At 41.2% G+C, this 12,182-nt stretch overlaps 1 protein-coding gene across 10 annotated transcripts in view; it reads right to left on the reverse strand.

Annotated features, from left to right (window-relative positions):
* gpat2 (glycerol-3-phosphate acyltransferase 2, mitochondrial) overlaps positions 1-12,182 on the reverse strand; it is a 153,161-nt gene that overhangs the window by 33,080 nt on the left and 107,899 nt on the right. For 7 of the 10 annotated variants that reach the window (XM_074639335.1, XM_074639342.1, XM_074639336.1 and 4 more), the window contains 6 exons: positions 11,016-11,119; positions 7,368-7,478; positions 5,538-5,608; positions 5,323-5,433; positions 4,754-4,867; positions 496-595 (listed from right to left, as the gene is read on the reverse strand). In XM_074639335.1, the coding sequence (XP_074495436.1) occupies positions 496-595; positions 4,754-4,867; positions 5,323-5,433; positions 5,538-5,608; positions 7,368-7,478; positions 11,016-11,087 (579 nt within the window). In that variant the 5' untranslated portion in view covers positions 11,088-11,119. The remainder of the gene's footprint in view (positions 1-495; positions 596-4,753; positions 4,868-5,322; positions 5,434-5,537; positions 5,609-7,367; positions 7,479-11,015; positions 11,120-12,182) is intronic. The other 3 variants (XM_074639343.1, XM_074639344.1, XM_074639345.1) reach the window with 1 other exon arrangement.

A 12,182-nucleotide genomic window follows, 5' to 3' on the forward strand; every position in this document is an offset into this window, starting at 1 on the left:
AACTCATGCCCATCTTCAACCTCTGCAACAGCAGCCCGACTCAGACTTATTTACTGGTATTTATTTAGTCAACCGTGTAATTAGAGTTGTGTAGTCTTCAGTAAAAAAGTGACAATAATTAAGTATAACAAGGCAAGTAAGAGAAACTTGAAAGTTTTGGGTATTTTTTTACAGACTTTTAAAAGTATTCATACATTTTCTTCACTGAAAAATATCTTTATATTTGTCTTTACCTTGAAATGTGTTGTAGCGGGTGTGTACACACAGAGCTGTAGCTGTTTAGCATCTCATCAGACGGCTGAGCACATCCTGAGTGTGGCTGTGCAAAACATTATTCTAGTGTAAATGTGTAAATACAAAGTGAGCTTTCCATGTTTTGCAGGACGAGTTGACACCCTTTGGGGTTGCAGTTTGTGGCACATTTAATCATCTGTGAATAAAAAAAGTTAGGACATTTCTTTGCATATGTATGTGTGTGTTTATAGATGCTCGCACCTCTTGGGAGGCTCTGCGCAAAGCCGGCAGATGGTTGAGGTTAACTTGTACGCTGCCAAACACGGATGAAAACATCTTCAGCATCACCCAGCTCAGGAATCTAGCCAGGAGAGGATTGTGGGTGGAGAGATGTATAGAAAGAAGAGGAGGTAAGGAGGAGAGAGCGACAATGTACACGAGGGAATAATTGACACATAACGGTGAGGCTAAGAAACAGCCGCCAATAACGTGATGCCAAGCAGAAGGGTGCTTCTGCAAAGAGAGTGTGACAACATGTAAACGAGATAGATGGGAACGAGACAACGCAGGGAGAGAAGAGGGATAAGGTCGAGAAAGAAACTGATGACATAGGGAAGAAGCGAAATGGAAAGCGATAAAGAGAGGGGTGTGTGAGGGTGACAGCTGTAGATAGAGACGAAGGCAGAGGCTGTAAATGAGGGAGAAGGAGAGAGAGAAAGACGGGACAAGAAACACAGCACAGGGCAGATTTTGAAGAGAGATTCCTAAAGACTAAAAGAAAAGCTAAAAAGTTGATTTAAAGCCACAAGTTTCCACACCGTTTCTCTAGACATTTGCATTAATCTAATGCTTCCCGACAGAATCATGGCACCCAATTTCAATTTAACATACAACACACATCTTTTCACCGGGAGCGAACACAATTAGGGCTGCACAATTAATCGAATATTAATCGCAATCAAGATTTTGGCGTCCCACAATTAAATGAACATGATTGTCTGATTGTCTTAAAATGCTCTGCAGCTGCATATCAAATCAAGCGCTTCCTAAACTACCAGCCAGCCACCAGGGGGCGATCAAGATGTTCTGGCTTCACTTTTGGGGAGCTGTCATGCCACTGAGCGTGCACCCTGCAAAAAACCTTTGTTGCGGCTGCAGTCCAGAGTAGAAGAGTAATAGACCGTATATTACTCGTTTTGCAGAACAAAAACACACTATGTTCAGGAGAAGAACCATTTTGATGCAAAGATTTGTCCGGAATGTAGCACAGCATGGAAGTGCAATGCTCTGTTTGTATAAATATTATATAATTATTATTATGATTAGATTATTATATATATGTGAAAGAGCAATAGAAATATTTTGACTCTAAAATCAATAACTAACCATGATAAATAATCCTGATTATCATTTTGGCCATAATCGTGCAGGCTCAAAATATGTTGCGTGTCCTCCGCTGCCCAGGGACAAGTTTATTCCTCAACAACCGTCACTCATCTTGAATAGGATGTTGACCGGCTGATGGATAGTCATGCAACAGTAGGTAGTTATTAAACATTTGCAATCTGGCAAACATCCTACATGTCTAGTGGTACAATGTGAACCATCTCTGTGTTTCTTTTCTTTCTATAGTTGTTGTTTTTTTGGCTGGACCGCAGAGGGCCGGCCCTACAGACGCTAAAGTCTGTCACTGACTGAGTGATGAAGTTACACAATAGGTCGGCCAAGTGTTAGAGTTTCCTCATTGGCTGTTTCTCTTTCAAAATGAAAAGGCGAGGAACAGTCCTTTATACGAATGAGCCCGTCCAGAGCGACGTGTCCAGCTCACGCAACTTGGACCAAGTTGTGAAAATAGGCAAAATCTAGTTCTAACATGAAACGAGATTCAGCCGTGGCATAGTTTGTTTCTCACTTAAAATGTTTTCAGAAGTAGATTTTGGTGGATTGTTTAGACGGAATAACAGAACGTTTACAGGCAGGCCGCCACGCTGTTTCCTGTTTGTAAAAGCATCAGGTGCATTCCACTAGAGGGTACGTCATCGCTTGAATGGCCAGTTGACTGGAGCAGTGCGTCCCCTAGTGTCCTCGCCGGACCTGGTGGACATGTACCGCTGGATTTAACATTATAGACATGACCACTGACTATTTGTGTAACAATTTAGCCACAAATTCACGGACTGACCGAACACGGTGCAGTCATATACTCGGTTTTGACCGAGTCTTGTTCTTACTGTTCTGCCAAAGACAAGTAGAGTCATTTGTGGTCATCCAGGGTCCCAGATGAATGCAAATGTCCTTTTTAAATTTTCTGCACGACAACTTTCATCAGCTTAATCATCAGTAAAAAACATTAGCAGCTGTGATAGAAAATATCTTGCTCTTGGATAAAAGCCTGTTTACATAAAAACAGGAGCATTTCAGTAAAATGAAATTTCTGAGCCTCAAATTCTGTGAGAATAAGCTAAACATTGAATTATGTAAATCAGGTTAGAAATCATATTCTTGGTCAATATTGGTTGAATTTGGCGACTATGGAGGGCTGTTTTGTTTTGTTTGTTTGGTTTATTGCTCTATGAATTTGCTTCTGAATTCCCAACAGCTATGAATCCCGCTTTGACTGGCTTCTTCTCCACAGTAACAGCAGCTGATGCCCTTGGGTACGGTACTTTAGGGGATAAGGCTGGCAGTATTCTCTACTTTTGTTATTGTCAACAAATCCCATGAAAGAGACCCAAGGCCAAAAGTCCGTCTGTCAAAACATTCCAGCTCCTCCAGCCTGTCTGTCGATCCCGTTGCCAAGTCAAGTTTATTTGTGTAGCATGTTTAAAAGCAACTGGAGTGCCGTAAAAGCTGAAGAGAATATTATCAGCAAAAGCAACAAAACAACAACAACAACAGGTTGCAATGGAAAAATAGAAGGCAATATTATAATGTGAACATATCTTAACCTTTGCACTATTTGTATTGTTGTATTTGTATTCTACTTATCAAGCACCAGGTAATAAATGATTGTTCACTCGATACCGGGTCTCTCTTAAATCTGAAGTAGGCGAGATCGGAGCAAATATTAAATATTAAAAAAAGTTATTTTTATAAAACAGTCGCTATAGGCTGACAGTAGTTCATGAAACAGGTAACCTGAAAAAAATAATGTGCCTCTGTGTCCGCCGGTGCTCCTAACAGCATCAAACAAACAAGCAGTAAGAGCTGATCTGAGGTCCGCTGTCCAGCTGCCGATTCTGAGCAGCTGTCAATCACTCACAAACTCCAACCAAACGGTCAAACTAGGCAGCGCTGATCAAATATGAATCAATATTCTGTTACGTTAATGCCTATTTCTCTCCTCAAATGTTTTCAGAATCATCTTGTAGTGCATGGTTTAACTGTAGAATGAGAAAGTTTGTGACGCGGCCGCCATTGTGAAATCTGTTGAGGGAACGCCAAGTTCTGGTCACATGACCAGAGCACAGCCAATAGGAACGCTCTCTCTCTCAATGAAATGACCTGTGATTGGTCAAAGTCTCCCGTCACGGGCTAGATGTTTTAAAGCCTGAAAACAGAGCCGTGCAGAAGTCTAGTTATCTCTCAGAACACTTGAATTACAATATGCTGAAAGGTTATTATGGAATTTTTGCCCAATGATGCCAAAAATACACTGCCATCTGCCACTTTAATTGAAATATATTTATATAATATGTATATATATACCTATTTTTCCACTATTTGTGTACATAACAGTCCTGTCTATTCTTTACCTTTACTTGTCCAGTTTTGTTGTCCTTGTCCCTGGCTGTTATTTCTACTTCTTGTAAGTGGGCTTAGAGAGATGCATAAAACCGTTAAATACCGAGTTAAATTCCTTGCATGTATGTAAATAAAAACTGATACTGATTCTGACAAATCTTAAACAGAATAAAACTTGTAAGAGAAATTTATAAGAAATAAAACTTTATAAAATACTAAAACATTAAAACCACAAAGAGCAGCCACATTGAAAATAAGTATGTCTTGAAGTTTGTCTTTAAAGTGTCAGTGGACGGGGAACATTTAATAGAAAGCGGAAAGCTATTCGAAGGATTTGGAGCTGCCACTGCAAAGACACGGTCTCCCTTACCGACTAGCCTCGACCGTGGAACAGCTCAAATCAATTGTTCTGAGGATCTAAGAGGCCTAGAGTTGGAGTAGCAGCAGAGATGTTCTTGTTTCAGTGCCGTCTGGTTGAAATCGATGAGTGTCTTTATACCTTAGTGTGTTTTTAGTGCAGCTTTTACGCTGCCAAAAGGAATTTCCTCTAAAGAAACTAAACTGAACATCACAACTCTATTGTTGCTTCAATCACACGGATAATAGAATAGAATATATCCTGTTTATTTCTTGAGGAAAGGTGAAAGGGTTGCATAGTGCAGCTTAAAGTCAATACATAAAAGTATTTTATAAATAAATAAACAGTAATCTTTGAACCTTGTACTTTCCCCTTCGGCCCACACACACACACACACACACAAACACACAGACGCACCGTAAGGGCCCAGAGGAGATGCAGGTGTTAATGAGGGGGAGGAATGGCGAGAGATGCCCTCGGCTGTATCCCCCCTCCGGCTCTTTATGCTCTGCTGTGAGCGCCTCCTTCACCCTGAGAACGCATGGTCACAGGACAGCGGGGTTAAAACATCACAAAGCCTCTTTTGTGCTCCATGCAGACAAACACACGCCTTCCAGTAAGACAACAACAACAACAACCCGGAGAAAAGAGGTCAGGTTACGTAAAGGTTAAACTCAATTACACCGAAGGAGAGACAACGACAGATACAAACTAAAGACTCGGTGACACATATATGGAAAGTGTGACGAGTCCAAACTTATCCCATTTCTCTTCATTCACTCTGCACGGACCCCGTGATGCCCTTCATTTTCTGTATCTTTGTTTGTGTCCCTTATCTCCCCTCCCTCCTTTCTCTACTTTCCCTCTCTCCAGAACTGCAGGGCCCGTTTCATTTTCTCTATCTCTGCCTATCATTTATTTACTCTCCTCTGGTGTCTCTTCTCCTCCTCCTCCTCCTCCTCCTCCTCCTCTCTCCCCTCAGGTACCTGTTGCTCTGACAGACTCTCTCCAGTCTTCTGCTAACAGGACTCTCGTAAACCTTGCTCCCACTCACAAACAGCGCGCAGCACACCCTCCGCACCAACCAGCCTCGATACCTACGATGCAAAACACACAATGCAGAGGCAGAAAATGTGCATGGGTGAGTGCGTTGGAACAGTTTCTGAGTTGCTCGCCTGAATACTGTAGATATTGTGAATACCTGGTGTGTGTCTCGTCGACGCTCAGCAGGTTGTGAAAGCCAAGGGAAGAGTTTTTTCCGAGCTTCTTGCGCTACAACGTGACAGAAAAGCAAAAACAGACAGATGACCTGGGTATCAACGTTAACCCAGATCTAATTCATCTTATCCACCTTATTCTTGGGGGCGTTACTGTAGAAATAATTATGGACGTAACTTCTGGTGAGGTAGCGGAAGTAGCAGTAAGCTTGTTAGTCCTAGGCTTGTGGCGGTGGTCGGGCACACACCGATTACATTACGTATCCACCGTCGTTTTGCTTTTTTTTTTACAGAAATAAAACCCATTTAGTTAATTTTGGCGTATCAGCGCCGTGTTATTAATACATAGTCAGAGGACGGACGCTACAAACTTAAAGTGTCTGCTCCGTATGGAGTCTCAGCTCAGAGTAGCAGGTGTCATATTTCACACACATGGGACAAGACAGAGTTGACAGACCGAGAGAGGGGACCATAATGTTAATGAGGCAATCGCCGTGAGGAGGACGAAGCGGTCACAGCCGGTGTGCACGGCGCAGCGGCGCCAGGGGGAACCTGCAGCCCCGCAGCGAAAGCTCGACCGGAGAGGTCAGACACACAGCCACCCAACGCTAAAGATCAAAGTAAAGGCTCTAATTATTTGGACTGTCATCTTTTCTTGTAAAATGTCTGGTGTATTTATTAACCGGTGGGGAAATTTCCTCACCGTCACATCCCTAGTTAGTCCCACAGGCTAATCATAGTGGCTAACCGCCAACGGCGCTTCTTTTGAAAAGTAATTCAACTTCAATTTATCAAATCCAGCTTTATTTTTTATCAGATATTTAACTAACGTTAAATTTTCATTTTCTAAAATGTCCTTGTGGAGCTCTGGTTCTTGTTGCGCTGTTCGCCGCTGTACTCACAACCAGACAAAGATCAATTTGTGGCTTCAACAACAGTGTGTTGAACATGCACCCAAAACAAAAAGGGATTGTTCTTGTGACCAACGGTCCAGTTTCCATCGCCGACCTACAGACGAGGAATCCAGAAGAATGTGGCTGAGAAACCTAAACTTGAAGAGAGACCACCCATAAACCCTTTAAGTACTCAGCATTGTAGCGTTGGTTTAATGACAGACAGTTACTTTCACTATTTTCTGTACAGTTTAAAATGTAAGGCAGTTTATGGCACAAAGTGCAGCACTTACGGTTATCTGTGTGTAGAAAAAAACTAAACCTTGTTACTGTGGAAGTACTGATCTGCCTCAGAGCTTTTCAGATTGTTCATCTCTTCACCGTCTGTAGCAACGAAGTCAATAAAGTAGCTAAATATGCTAGTGTAGGTTATCTGAGGCCACTTCTTCAGGTCGTCCTCCCGTCCCTCCATAGTAGAAGGAGTTAGTTATCCTGTTTGAGGTGGTGTTCACACATGTTTTACGATACTATATCGCTCTAAGAGAGAGGATTAGCTTACCGTTACCATAGAAAACGCTGGTTCCGGTTCAGTGACACGACGCGCCGGAAGTTGCGGCCATAATTCACGCAAGGCATCATGGGGGCTAGGAATAAGGCGGATAAAAAGGCACATGCAGCTGAAGGATACCATCAGAACGGGGACATCTTTAAATTCACTAAAGAAGCTTAATGTGTCATGTAGTCAGTATATTTTCAGTCAGTCAATTGAATTTGTTGGATGGTATCAACATACAGACTACCTCTCTCATTTTATTAGTCTACCTCTCCTCTCCTCTCCTCTCCTCTCCTCTCCTCTCCTCTCCTCTCCTCTCCTTTCTCTCTCTCTAACCTTCTCCGACCTCGACGCTGCTCTACACTCACCAGACTGTCGGGGGTGCACTGGTGGCAGCACTGGCCAACAGTCGGTCTGAACTTGCCCAGACAGGGAGGCACCGTCTTCAGCTTTTTCTTGATCTTCATTTCCCACGACAGCTGAGAGAGGGAAAAGAAACACAAACAAATGAATTACACAAACAAAGTGACACAGGGATCAGGTGTTTCTCTTATTTTGTCCACCCCAATTCAATCGAAGCTAAATAACAGAAACACCTCTGTAAACTACATCCTCCAGCCGTAGAATCAAATCAACACCTCTCTAAAGGGCTGTTCACATGTTGCGTCTAAAAACGCGTGGAAAACGCCAGCTGTGCCGCTTTCATGCTTTTATCTAAGGTGCATGGGAGGTTGCACTCCCGCCGTTGCTAAGCAACCAAAACCTGCGATGTCGATGGCGATGAAGTTGCTGTAATTTAGCAGTAAAAACCTCACTGACTAAACTGAAGAGACTTCATTTTGAGTGGAAAACAGCTGACTATTTGTAAAATTAAAACACATTTGCCGGTTCTGTCACTGCAACATTAGTATAAACCAGTGGTTCCCAACCTGGGGTCGGGCCCCCCTTAGGAGGTGCGCCAGGATTTGTCTGCTCTGAGGTTGTCAAAATTATATTTACACATGTATAACTAAAATCATAATGACATACTTACTGGATAATGTATACAAAAGTCTGTGTTAGGGCTGTCAATTGATTAAAATATCTAATCACCATTAATCGCAAATATTTTACCTGTACAAATGTACCTTAAAGGGAGATATGTCATGTATTTAATATCCTTATCAACATGGGAGTGGGCAAATATGCTGCTTTATGCAAATTTATGTATATATTTATTACTGAAAATCAATTATCAACACAAAACAATGGTCTATTAGTTACAATGATATCATATGAATTTGTTTTTATTAGGGCTGTCAATCGATTAAAATGTTTAATCGCATTTAATCGCATGATTGTCCATAGTTAATCCTGATTAATCGCACATTTATCTGTTCAAAATGTATCTTAAAGGGAGATTTGTCATGTATTTAATACTATATCAACATGAGAGTGGATAAATATGCTGCTTTATGCAAATGTATGGTCCAGAAACCCTCACAGGTACTGCATTTAGCATAAAAAATATGCTCAAATCATAACATGGCAAACTGCAGCCCATCCTGCGTAGGATGGTTTCTGACTCATCTGATCCAACATTTCCAATAAATCCGGAGCGGTGTAAAGTCCAAAAGTCCAAAAGATTTATCATTGAAAAAAGATAGATGTAATTATTTCAAAAATGTTTTCATCAAAAGAAATATTCTGCTTCAATCCATATTTGTTAGCCTTTAACCTTTCAAAAACAACAGCTTTTGTTCAAGGAAAATAGGTTGGGAACCACTGATGAACCAGCCACGCTTCTAAAATAAGGTCAGGGGTAAAATCTGATTACTGACGTGCTGCATTTATACACAGATTCACAGGTCACTGCAGGGCATGTAAACATGTCCTCTACCTGTGTAACCTGACAGGAGCCTGTTCTCTCGTGTGCACGCACGTACCGTCTGACAAGCTGACAAAAAAATGGCAAATTACTGTCTGCGAGCTACGTTTGATTTCACCGGCTCTTCAGAAATATAACAGCACTGGAAAATTAAAAAGAGAGAGAAGAAATAGCCATTTTAAATGCTTTGATTCTTGAGTTTGTGATTGGGTTAACTCTGAATCCATGGGAGGATGCAACTTCCAGTGCTGTAAATATTAATACAGACCCCATATGAGATCCGGTATCAGGCAATCAGTGCACATCAGGTATAAACAGCTCACAGGCCCGACTGTGTACTGTATACTAATCAGACTTAAGGTCTCCTGTAGCATGTCGACCGCCGGTCAGACGCACAAATATTTGTGTTATGCAACGCTGCCCATTAATTATCATGCAGTGTGTGCGTGTGGGCCGTTACCGCGTCTGAAATGAAGTGCTAGTTAGGATTCAGACTGATTACCCTGTTTAGACGAAATGAGCTAATGAATCTCCTGAAATCAATAACACTTTCTCCAGGTTGAATGATGATGATGGATTCCGGTTAACGGAGCAGCTGACTGAACCAGTGCCTTGCACAAGAAAAGGTCGATTTAAAGACAAAAGATTACTGTAATGACAAAAGCCTCGATCAAACTATCAATAATTGAAATGATCATACTAGTTCAGAGGAAAGGTAAACAGAAAAAAAGGCCTTGAGGGTCCACGTATTGAGGGTGCTGGGGAGATGTAAAGCCCCCTGAGGCTAATTTGTGATGTTGGGCTTTATAAATAAAATTGACTTGAAGTAAAAACAGTGAATTATTCAGGTGTGTAGGCAAAGTTTTAGTATCATCAGGCTAAAACCACATACCAGCATGTCTTAAATTGAGCTGTCAATTGATTCAAATATTTTATATATTAATCGCAAGATTGTCGATAGTTAATTGTGTCACTACAGTAAAAAAAGCAATAGGTTTGCAATAAAAAACACATGCAAGTAGTTGCAATATTGCTTCTTATAAAGCTATGATAAAAACATTTTTATTATTTTTTTTAAATTTTTGTTTATAATTTTTTATCTATCTGGCCAACCTATCCCAATAAAGACTCTCAGTTACTGGTTTATCAGTTACAATGACATCATATGAATTTATTTTTATTAGGGCTGTCAATCGATTAAAATATTTAATCACAATTAATCGCATGATTGTCCATAGTTAATCGTGATTAATCGCAAATTAATCACATCATATTTTTGTCGGGGTATGTACTGAAACATTCTCCTCATTGAGTAGGAAGTTGTATAGCAGCTGAAAAGACTTTTGAAGCAGTCTTTTAAAATATATATATATACATATATATATTTTTCATGTGAAAGAAGTTTAAACTAAAGGTTGTTTCATAAATTTGTATGATTGAATTTGTGCTGATTCAAAGACAGTGTATTGAAATGCTGAATGACTTTAAAACAGCTCAGTTATTTTATTTTATTTTATAATGAAGAGGTCTTTATTTGCCTGGAACAAAAGGGGAATAAATAACAGAAACAAAATAAACAAATGGTATCGGTATCGGCCAAATTGTTATTTTTAAACATCGGTATCGGCCCAGAATTTTGCAATCGTGCATCCCTATTTAGGAGTAATGTATTTATAGAACAAACAACGAGCTTGTTATCCATCCCCCTGGCAGTCATGGCGACAACACGACTCTGGGAAGTCATCGTGCCAAACTGTTGTTAGACAAGTAAGAGTTACAGCACCCAACTCCCCATAAAAAACACAGAATGTTGTTTTTATAATTCTATTTGCGTCCGGATTAAACAAACAAGATATAACGTGTTCATTTGTGAGGTTTAGATGTGTTGGTTAATCGCCTCTGAGCTCCAGCTCCACACTTAATACATGAACAGACATAAGACTAGTAAAACATCTCTTCATTCTCTGCTGGATCAGAATGACTCACTGACGCATCACATCCTGTGATTTGGTAAACATCAAACAGAACGGAGCACATGTGGCCGAGCATGTTCTCTTGTGATTGTGAAGAACAAAGAGTCTGAGATCGGTGCGTATGGAGCAAAGTGGGAGACGACAGAGGGAGAGAGCCATGCAGGCAGCGTTCTTACAGCAGGTCTATTCTGTTGAATCGGTGGAAGGACCATGTCTTTGTTTATCCCGTCATTCTTCTCCTGCACCATGGTGAGCTCCCTGCAGACTTCTACTCAGCGACCTAGCAGAGAAAAGATCAGAGTATATCATACAGTGGCGTGTTAAAACAGTGCACATTGTGTTGAGTAAAAAAGGATTGTTTGTGAGCACATTTTAAGGAGCTTTTCAGTAAAAGACCAATTTTGTGATTTTTCAGCGGGCAGTGCTTTTCAGAAAAGGCTTCATCTCTCCAATTTAAGGAAATAAACACATCCACTTGTGCACAAACAATCTCAGTGTGACATAAAATGTATTTTGTCCGTGGGTCCTTGCAGGGGAGAGTTGGCAGCCCTCACCGATCTATCACCATGTGCCCACAGCTACAATTTCACTCAACTAACCAGCACTTCTTCCAAACGTCCCTTCATTCTTTTCAGTTAAAGGAAAGTAGCTTCTTGCTGCCGGTTTCCTCATTGTCTTCCTCAAACTTTGCTTCAAAAGTTTTGTGCTTGCTTGTATGCAGGAAGGAATAAAACAAGGACAGAACTACCATTAAGAGATTAGAGATTGAGAGAAACTCAAGGCCGTCTTTGCTCAGCAAACGCCCAGGTGGAGCACGGCAAACACTCAGTAGTGGGTTATAAATCATTAAAAGCAGGGTACATAGCCATCAGCTGAAAAACAGCTCTTATGTAACCGATGCTGGTCTCCTTGCCCGCTCGGAAACACGGTAATGAGAGTTGGCAACGTAGGTCACAATGTAATTTGATCTAGCTTAAACAGGTTACCTAATTGATAGCGTTGGCTGTGCCTGAGCTCAAATGAGTAATCATCTGAGATTAAGGTGGATTTAATACAGATCAAGAGGCAGCGCATGCTGGAGGAGGCTACGGCAGTATAAAAGACACCTTCCTGAGAGAGCCTCCCTCTAGTTTTACGTAAGGCTTTGTTTCTACTACAAAAGGATGAAGACGGAGCCTGCTGTCATCCTGTGGCACAAACTGTCTCTAATAATTTCCCTGTGGTTACACCCATCACATTCAGGGGTCTCATTAGGTTCAACTAGTGCAACGCCTGTACGGAGCGACCGAACAAAGAGTGTAGAAGCAAAGAGACGAAACTCCGGTGTTTTTACAACAGCTGCC

The sequence above is a fragment of the Sebastes fasciatus genome, chromosome 6 (genome assembly GCF_043250625.1).
Source record: "Sebastes fasciatus isolate fSebFas1 chromosome 6, fSebFas1.pri, whole genome shotgun sequence".
NCBI classification, from domain to species: Eukaryota; Metazoa; Chordata; class Actinopteri; order Perciformes; family Sebastidae; genus Sebastes; species Sebastes fasciatus.